Raw genomic sequence first — 9,921 nt, 5'->3', positions numbered from 1 at the left:
CCAGGCTGACTTCAGCACTTCCAAGAGAACATGCAGAACCAGCCTTCCTGGGGACGGGGATGGAACAAATGCTGCCTCCAGCCAGGGTGTTCTGCCTTCCATTCCTCTACACCAGTGGTCTTCAAAGTGGGGTGTGCACAAGATGATCCATTGGGGTGCGGGAAGAAAATACTAGAACTTCTATTTATATAAACACATATTGGGGGGTGCATGCTCAAAAACATTTTACTGACAGGGGGACACAATCAAAAAAGTTTGGAGACTATTGCTCTACACCAGGACTGTTCCTGAAGGTGCAAGAGTGCACAAAAAGTTGCTTCGTGCACCTGAAAGACGAGCTAAGGGTTCTCCCCCCCCAGAGTTGGGCTCTTCCTTGGGGAAGCACACAGCTCAGGCACCTGCTTTAGACGGACAGCCAGATCCCAAGAAAGACCCACCTAGGTACTTACACAGGCCAGGCCAAGCCACTTCAAACTCAGGCAGCTCCATGGGGCTCATGCAATGCTCACTACAGTCACCTCAAAAAAAAAAAGAGTTTGGAAAGCAGCAGTTGATCCTAAGGCAGGGGTGTGCAAAATGACAGATTTGTCCAGCAGCCAGACTCCATTTCCCAGCAACCCCTGCCTGCACAGCTGGGGCCAGTCTCCATGGTGACCTCAGCCACAGCTGTGCTGTAATAGCTCAAGACTGGGGTCACCATGGAGGCCAGCCCCAGCCAGGCTGGCAGGGCATACTGCAGGGCACAGCAGGGGGCTGCTCTGGAGCCACTGGAATCTTGCAACAGGGGCAGCTTGGTCCAGGGCCAAGGCAGAGCTGCAATCCACTGCCTATACGCCCCTGCCTGGAGCATTTAGGTTGCAGATTGTGGCTCTGCCCTAGCCCAAGACCAAGCTGCCCCTGTCGCAAGATCCTAGCGGCTCTGAAGTAGCCTCCTGTCCTGCTGCACACCTTGGCAGCATGGCTGAGGCCAGTCTCCATGGCAACCCCAGCCTTGCTATCATAGTGCAGCTGCTGCTGGGGTCTCCATAGAGACCACCAGCAGCCAAGTGGGCAGGGGCTGCTGGGAAATGGAGTACACTGTTAGCCAGATCCGGCCTGCAGACTGGACTTTGCCCACCCCATCTTAGGGCATCAAATGCTACCTCCAAGCTCTTGACCAACAAGTGCCTCTGTGGAAGGAACTCAGGAGTTGGTCAGCAGGTCAGACAGCAATCAACCTAGTGTCCATGACAAGGCACAGGAAGATGGCTGGGTGGGAATAAGGGGCATTGAGATGCATTGTTTCCAAGAATGCATTTTTTTCATACAAGACCAGGTGGTTTCACTGGGTAGATGGCTGCAGGCCCTGGGTCTCCCATGAAGACACAGAGGATCTGCCTGCAGTTGTGCTGAGGCTATTCCAGGAAACCAAGTCATTCACTCAGTCTTTTGCCCAGCATCTTTTAAAGATAAAGAAACAGGCTTGGCTTCCTGCTGCTTTCACACCATAGTAAGGATGTGCCTCTTTCCCATTCTACTGACTTCACCAGTCCACACCGCCATTGGACACACTCGGGCCATGTACCTAGCCTCCCTAGGCCTTCAGTCACTGTCACTCTCATCACTGTCCTCTTTCTCTTTCTCCTCCTCTTCCTCCTTTGGGGCCTCAATCTCCTCTCTTAGGTCAGCAAAGAAGTCGTCTCCACCCCCAAAGGCTTTGCGGCTCAGGGCCTTCAGCTGCCCACCCTTCTTCCTCTTCCTGTAGTCATCCACCACTATGGAGCTGAGTGATGAGATGTCCCAAAACTTCACCTTCTGGTCATGGCCACAGCTGGCCAGGAGCTGCCCAGTGTGAGACTTGGCTAGCTGTTCAATGGGCTCTCCCAGGTGTTGTCCAACACTGCCAATGACCCGATTTGGCAAGATATTCACAGCCCTAGGACAAAAACAGAAGCATAAATTAACATCGTCTGGTCTGCAATAGCCATGCATACTCCCACACCCCTTGCCTTGATCAGCAGGGGGTTCCGGGATACAGCTTCAGGAAGCAGTAATGTGGGACCAATATTCCAGTCCTTCTGACTGTAACACTGTCATGACTCCCTTGGAACAGCTTAAAGCCAGGAAGGAAAATGCTCTGAGAACAAAGCCACCCAGAGAGACAGACAGAAGAAAGGCAGCAGGATTGTTTTCATTCCCTCCAGTTAAACCGCCTCCATTTTTGGAAGAGATTCCCACCAATGGCCCTTTTGTGGATGCACCTAGAGCAGGGGTGGGCAAAATGCAGCCTGCCAGGCCATTGTATCTGGCCCACAGGGCCCGTAAAAAAAAATATAGAAAATTAATCTCTCTCTGCCCCTGGCTGCCTTGATGGCTTGCCAAAACTCAGTGAGTGGCCCTCCGCCTGAAATAATTGCCTGCCCCTGACCTAGAAGGATCCATTAAATTAGGGGCAGGCAATTATTTTGGGCAGAAGGCCGCTTGCCGAATTTTAGCATGCCATTGAGGGCCGCATGACAGGCAGCCAGAGGCAGATAAATATTAATTTTTAAAGTTTTTTAGGGGCCCCGCGGGCCAGATAGAATGGCCTGACAGGCCGCATCCATGCCGTTTGCCCACCCCTGCATTAATGGTCACAAGCTGGCAGAGGGCAGGTTTAGGCTAGCTATCAGGAAGCGTTACTTCATGGTCAGAACGGCTAGGATCTGGAACCAACTTCCAAGAGAGGTGGTCCTGGCTCCTACCCTGGGGGGTTTTAAGAGGAGGTTAGATGAACATCTTGCTGGGGTCATTTGACCCCAGTATTATTTCCTGCCATGGCAGAGGGTCGGACTAGATGATCTACTCAGGTCCGTTCCGACCCTAGAAACTATGAAACTGCTTCAGGTCCCCTGGTGTCAGTTTTGCTTATAGCATGTCCTCCATGACTCTGTACCTGCAAATGCCATGGCAAGGAGGATCCCATCCTTCCCTTTGGAACGTCTTCCTCACTTCCACTTGTCAATTCAAGGTCTCTCCTGATAGTTGTCCTATTTCCCCACCCCGTTTCATTCCCCAAGCCTCCCATCTCATCTTCCATGCTATTTGCCATTTTCAAAACCTGTCTTAATATCCTCCCAGCCCTGCAAGAAGCATCCTTTCCCAGCAGCACTTTCAGGAGGTATCGGGGTCACCAGACACTCTAACCTGATAACTCCATCAATGGAGCCTGTGCATAGGACATTCTCTGTGACTGGGACCATGCAGTCAATGGACTCTGCCTTCACCGCAAAGCGGTCACTAGTAGCACCAAAGCCATTCCAGTTGAATAGATAAATGGTTCCGTCACTGGAGCCACAAGCCACTTTCTTCCCCCTCTGGAAGAGAAGAGTTGAGCTGAAACTGCAGCAGTTCAGGATTTTCCCCTTCCCTTCCCATAGGAATCCTAACAGCAGTGGGTCAAAGTTCAGTGGACAAGAGATAGAAGGAGCTCCTTTCTTCTTAGCCCAGAAGTAAAAAACAAAGGGGAAGTAAGCTCATGTATTTAACTGAGGGCATGTCTACAACTGTTTTGGGCAAGTTAATGCCCTTCCCTGTCTACCTTACTGTTTCCCTGCAGGAACTTGCAGACAGCACAGAAAGAGAGACATTGGGCAGATGGATTCTTAGAGCAACAGAAAACTCGTACAGCCTTTCTAGGAATCACATTCCATACTGGTCTATTCTGCACTTCACTAGTTACAGGCTGTAGACAGTAGGTCTAGGCTCACTAGGAAATATAAGCCCCACCCACAAAAGCTAGAGGGTGGCCATTAGCTATACAGCAATACAAATGACAAAAAAGGAACAGGAGCGAAGACTACAACCCAGGGTCAAAACTGTGCCATCAAAGACACCCAAGGGTACCCAAGGAAAGAGCAGGGAGGGGTTGGTAAGCTAGGTGGGAGAAGCTGCCTGGTCAGGGACCTGCGGAGGGAAGTCCTCCGTTTGGGCTGGAAAGGTTTGTGCTGCAGGGACAGAGGCCTGCAGAGGGAATCCCCTGACTGCATGTAGATGTTGGTTGCAGAGAATTCCAAAAAGCCACACCTGGCCCAGCCACAGATGTATCTTGAATCTAGGACTGCATGGTCAACAGGCAACTAGCATACTGTTGCGCTATCAGCACAGGCAGGATGCAGAAGGGCCAGTGGCAAACTTCCTGTAGTACACTCTGGTGAGTTCTGAACTCTGGCAAGGTGCAGAGAAGTGGAAAGGGTAAGCTGAGAAACACAACCTCCAGCCCTGCAGCACAGGAGAGCTCCTGAGGAGGGGCAAGGCTGACATCAGGGAGCTAAAAGTTTGTAATGAAGATAATACATTTAGGCTCAAGTGAGAGCTGGGCAGCAGCCCTAAAGTAGCAGTAAAGACGTAACTTTAGAGATCTCGGACTCGAAAGGCTGACTATTAAAGGACCCTGGAGAAGCCAGTGCTGCTCCCATGAGAAATGGCTTTCCAGGGACAGGGAAATGAAGGCCTTTGCTTTATGGTAGGCCCCGTTATACCTCCCCCCACATGAAAGTTGAAAAAACCCACACAGACAGCACTTGCTCAAAGATGGTCAGTAAGTACCTACCTTCATCAGAGCAATGGATGTCAGGTCTCCATTTTGAGACTCTGACTGAAGCTCAAAGCGACGTCTTTTGAGATTGAAGACACCCATGGTTCCATCGCCACTGCGGGAATCAAACCGGCACATTGCACTGTCACTTGCACGTGGAACTCTTCACTTTCTTCCCTACCCTGGCTAGTCAGATTCTTATGCAGACCCAAAAATAACTATATGTAGGGAACGTAAGTGACCCCCTCAGTTTGGGAAGTGCTTTGGGATTTTCTAGGAAGAAAAATCCCATATAAAGACTAAGACAAGGGATGGCAACCTTCTGACATGGGTTGAGCCATGCTTGCAACCTGATCCCCTGCCACAGGCCAAACTTCTGACCCCCTCCCCAAGTGCTCAAGCTGCTTGTGCTTACCCTCCCAGCAGCTACCTAGCCTCTCTGCAGCAAGGGTAAGTGTACGCAGAACAGAGCAGCAGGATCTACAGTGGGGACATGAAGCACTGTGCAGTATGTCTGATCTCCTGTGCCACTGCAGGTTGGGTCAGAGCTTCCCCATGCTGGATCCAACTTCTTTGCAGTCCAGATCCACTTGGTGAAAATGATCCCTTCTCTCACCCTTGAGGAAGTTTGCTCTCAGCTGCCCCAGTGGAGGGTTTGCAGCCCATCAGGCTGACAGGAACACAGAAGCCATGACTTTCCCTGATGATGTGGCCAAAAGCAGGGAGCCTAGCATTACCTGGTGGTGAGCAGGAGCTTCTTGTTCTCATCTATTGCCATGCCACTGATGTATTCCTCATGCTGCTGCATCTCCATGAAAGCAGTCCCTTTGCGGAGATCCCACACCTTTAGCATTCCATTGTCATCTCCCGTGGCAAACAGGTGCTCATCTATCACCAGTAGGCTGTTCAAGGCAGAGCTGCAGAAACCCCGCCCCCACCAACCTCCTTATAATCATCAGCAAGGTCATGGGCTGACTGTGGCAGCAACAGAACCATTCCACCTTAGGCAGCCCTGTAACTTTTTCCCCCTCCCCACCCCCCCAGCAGGAACCCAGAGGCACCTCAGAGAGCTCCTCACTATTTGTAAGCCCATGTTAGTCTCAATGGTCAGGACAGAGTGAATATGGGGAGTGGAGCTTTAGGCACTCCCAGAACACTGAATTCCCCCCAGGACAGGGTGCCTGGAAAGAGCTGGGAGTGCTCCTCCTCTGTTCACTTACAGCAGAGAGGAGAGGCCGTACTTTCAGTGCATGGTGGGGAAAGGGATTAATTCCACTTCCTCTTATCATCTCCCTCTTACTAAAGCAACCTGGAAGCAGCTTCCCTCAAGTCAGCTGGAGCGCTCTGGACAGCTACACGTGGTCACCTGGACAGTCTCAGTCGCATGGCCTCTTGGGGCCTTTTGTCTCCAAATCTGTTCTACATGCAACAGTTCAACCTGAGCTTCTGGATTACCTTACTGGACAGGGCAAAGAACAGGACATCAGGACAGATGCTTCCTAGCCCCACCTTAGCCACAGTCCATCCAAGCTCTCAGGAGTGGAGGGCAGGACAGTCACCCTCTGTAGAGGGCCAGGCACAGTTTCAGTTCCTTAACAAGGAGAACTTCTTATGCTAAGGGAAACACTGGCTCTGGGAATGACAGAGAGAAGCAGCCATCTGAAGAGCCCTTCCTGCTCTAAGGCTCCAGCCTGGTCCTAGTAGGCTCTTGCTGTGCAGCAGCTCAACAAGGAAGGAGTGGGATAGATGGGCACATGGAGATAGGAGGCTCCTGATGGTGCATACCTGTGAGCCTTCGGGACACGTGTCACCAGCCGGCCCTCCTCCACACTCAGAATATGGATGGATTTGTCCTTGGACACTGTGAAGAGCTCTGGAGACAAGATGCAAAAGCACCTCACATACACAGCTCCATCCACCCCCAGCCTCCAGAGCAAGGAGCACCCAAGTCAAGGAGACTGAGAATTGCCCACTCCAGCACCTGTGCTGGAACTCTGCATCCCATGAGCCCCATCTAGAATCCACCCTGCCAACTGTTACCACTGGGTTACATGGTAGTCAATGCAGCCAAGAACACTTGCTCTGTGCTGGAGAACCGTAACTCCATGTTTGTATACAACAGAGTAGGATACTGAGCTGTGGGAAGAAAATCCCTGGAATTTCAGTGAGCCAGAAGGTGGAATCTCAGCACGGGAGCCCTACAGCCTCTTCCTCCACTCTACGGCTTGTTCGCTCCCCTCACCAGGGCTCATGCGTAGGCTTTCTGCTCCATTAGCCCTGCCACTCACAGGCACCTCTTCTCATCCACAATACCACCAGCTGTAAGGTTCAGCCCCTTTCAGCAACTACTTTTCCCCAGTTGCCTCCTTTCCAAGTCAGCAACCTGATGAGATCAGGTACCAGCCTGATTCAATTAAAGTAATGCTCTACACCCTATAACATGCTGCTGCAAAGCATGCTTTTCACAGCTTAGGAAGAAATGCTACCTCACAAAAGCCAGCTTAACCCCACCCCAGGGGAGCTACACTGCTTGCTACAATAGAATGGAATAGCCAGCGAGAAGTGCACTCACTTTGACCATCGTGGGAAAACGACACTTCCCGGCAGGATTTCAGGTGATGCCCAGAGGACCAGAGTTCCTGGTTCCCACCCTCCAGGCAGGAGTATGAATACCTGAAACAAAGGCAAGCTGTTGAGAGCACCGCAACAGGGAACTGCCCCCTGCTTTACCCATCCAACCAAAAAGCGCAACTGTGGGAGTATATGCATCAGAGGTGGGTACATCCTGGTGCAGGACCAAGTAGGAAGAGATCCATGACCAAGGACAGGCTTCTAGGGAGCAGGACTGAGAGGGGAGGAAATGTGTCATGATTAGATCCCAGTGGTAGTTACCAGCTGCCCTGGAGGTAGAAGGAAAGCCTGGACAAGAGCTTCAAGGTATTGAATACATATGAAAATTCTAAACACAACAAAAATTCTGACTATGCAACAGGAAGAAAAGAAAACAGCATCACCTAAGTATCAAGCTCCAGCTCCTCTGATGGAAGAGTACTGCTTTCTACCAATCCCCACCAAGACCTGGCATCTGCTCAGGCTGGGAGGAGATGAGTCCCCAGACCACAAGGACTGAGAGGGAACATCTGGGGCTGATTTCTTTACAAATCTGTCTAGAGGCCACCCAGGGAAGGTTGCTAAAGAGGCATCACCCCAGCTGGGAGCTGATGTAGAAATAATGAGGGTAGGCCCAAAAAGGACATAGCAGAAAGTACAGAGCTTAAATTGCAGAAAGGTATATGATGGTTAGGTCTTTGGAAGAACCTACTGCTGACAGTGGTTAAGCACTGGAACAGATTACCTAGAGATGATGTGGAAACTCAGTTCCTGGAAGTTGTTAATTGCAAGTTAGACAAATATCCGGTCTTGGACCATATAGAGAGGGATGATTCTAGCCTTCATTCCATGTCTGTGTAGCAGAACAAGAGAACTTGCCTGTGTTACAATTGTCAAGTCGCACTGAATTTAACCCGACTAGTATAGCAGTGAACGCACACTAGCACAAGTTTCAGCACTAGCTGGCAACTGTACATCCCTAAAAAGCACACAGTCTGGTTGCTAGAGCCCACACTGCCATGCCATCACTATTCCATTACCCATGCTAGTTAAAGGGAGGGGAGGGTACTACATACATCCAAACTACAACTGCACCTTCCTTCTGCTGTGCAGAAATGCCCTAAGAAGCACAGACACTGCTTACTATGCCTGCTCGACAGACATTTGTGGCAACATCAAGTGGTGAAATGAAATAACACCAGCCAAGGGTCTGTTCTAAGATTGAGCCCTTGCAGACAGAAGAATCCCAATCACTACAGTATCCCAACCACTGCTGCTCTGAGACTGGCAGCAGCTCTACTTAATCTGTTTCTCCCACCTCTGCAGAGAACAGGCTGATTCTTCAGACTAGCATAGCCCAGGGGCAAGGAGCAGGATAACTCAGCTCACGCCACTCTCCACAAGAACTGTCTCCAATTCCAAGGCTCCACCCTCTGGCACCATCCTCTCCAACAGCTGCACCTGGCCTTATTAGACCACAGTGGGGTAGGCTGGGTAAGGCTGGACACCGAGTGACTGACCTCAGTCAACAGCAGACAACACACAAGTCTCTCTCCACAGCACCTGAGCAGTACTGGTCTCTAGGGGTTAACTGTGTTAGTGTAAAGTCAAGCAGAAGGTAAGTCAGGGTAGCACCTTAGATCCCAATTGGTTCATAGAAAAACCCATCAGGTTTACTGGCTGTACTACTTGCTGCCAGTTATCCATGATGCTCTTTGCCCAGATAAGTCAAACTCACAAGTAGACGTCACCGTCCACATCCCCTGCGGCTATGACGTCCCGGCTGGGGTGGAAAGCGATGGTGTTGGCTGAAGCCTCAAAGGAAATGTCCTCCGGTGTGTCTCGGAGCTTGGGCTCCTTCTCCTCCTCCGCATCTGCCTTTGTGGGCGGAGTGAGGAGAAGTCGGTGCAGGGACCAGAACCGCCCCCCCCCCCCGGACTAGGGGCGCCAGAGCTCACTGCTGCGGGTCCCGCAAAGATCCGCCCGGCACCGCTCACCTGCGCCGGCTCCTCCGCTTCCTCCAGGGCCGCCTCTTGCTCCAGCGCCGTTTCCTAAGCAGGACGAGAAAGACTCTTCAGGACCCGGCCGGCCGCAGCCCGGCGCTGCCCCAGCCCGGGGAGGGCGCGGCCCGCCAGCCCCAGGCCCGCGGGGAGCCGGGAGGGCCGGGGCTGCCCGGGGACGCGCGCACCTGCCCGGCCGCCGCCATTGTAAGCACGGGGAGAGGGGCGGCCCCGCGCCTGCGCCCTGCCGAGCTACCCGCCCGCCCCTGGCGGAGGTCCCGGGTGCAGGTTCGAGCCCCGCGGGCGCCCCCGGCTGAGCGGCGGCTGCAGCGGGGTGGTCCGCGTGCCCTGCGTCCGGCTCCGGCTGCACACCCTGCGGTCAGCGGTGGGGCTGCAGGACGCTCGTGCTCCCCCCGTCCCTCTTGGCGGCAGTAGCCGGTCCCTTCTCTGTTCCCCTTCTGCTCCTCCCCGGTTGTAGCCCGGACTCAAGCGCTGTGACCCCCGGGGTACAGCAGCCCGTCCCCCGCGGCGCAGCCCGATCCCCCCCGTACACCTTCGCCGCAGGACGCACTGGCTCCGGCCGCGGCTGTCGGGCCCCGGCTCCTCTCAGCCCCACGTGGGTCACAGCGTCTAAGCTAGCCACTGCTGCACCACGGCGACTCCCCTTCCCCGCCCCGCCTGGGCTCCCGCCAGGCCCCGACTCCCGGCCGGCGGGGCAGACGCGTTTGACACCCTTGGCCCAGGAGGCCTCGATGC

The 9,921-nt window shown here is 53.1% G+C and overlaps 1 protein-coding gene across 1 annotated transcript; it reads right to left on the bottom strand.

Moving 5' to 3' along the window:
* Positions 1–321: 321 nt before the first annotated feature.
* Positions 322–9,454, bottom strand: WDR55 (WD repeat domain 55). The gene is made up of 9 exons (XM_090065336.1): positions 9,354–9,454; positions 9,163–9,216; positions 8,904–9,043; positions 7,128–7,228; positions 6,341–6,428; positions 5,293–5,472; positions 4,571–4,670; positions 3,166–3,335; positions 322–1,915 (listed from the first exon to the last, which is right to left on the bottom strand). The coding sequence occupies exons 1-9, from the start codon at positions 9,369–9,371 to the stop codon at positions 1,582–1,584; spliced, it is 1,185 nt and encodes a 394-aa protein (XP_089921462.1). The 5' UTR covers positions 9,372–9,454; the 3' UTR covers positions 322–1,581.
* Positions 9,455–9,921: the final 467 nt, after the last annotated feature.

This window comes from Crocodylus siamensis, chromosome 10, assembly GCF_052110815.1.
Source record: "Crocodylus siamensis isolate JL-2025a chromosome 10, ASM5211081v1, whole genome shotgun sequence".
Lineage (NCBI taxonomy): Eukaryota > Metazoa > Chordata > Crocodylia > Crocodylidae > Crocodylus > Crocodylus siamensis.
Note: the sequence above shows the minus strand (reverse complement) of the source record. Positions and strands in the feature narration are given on the sequence as shown.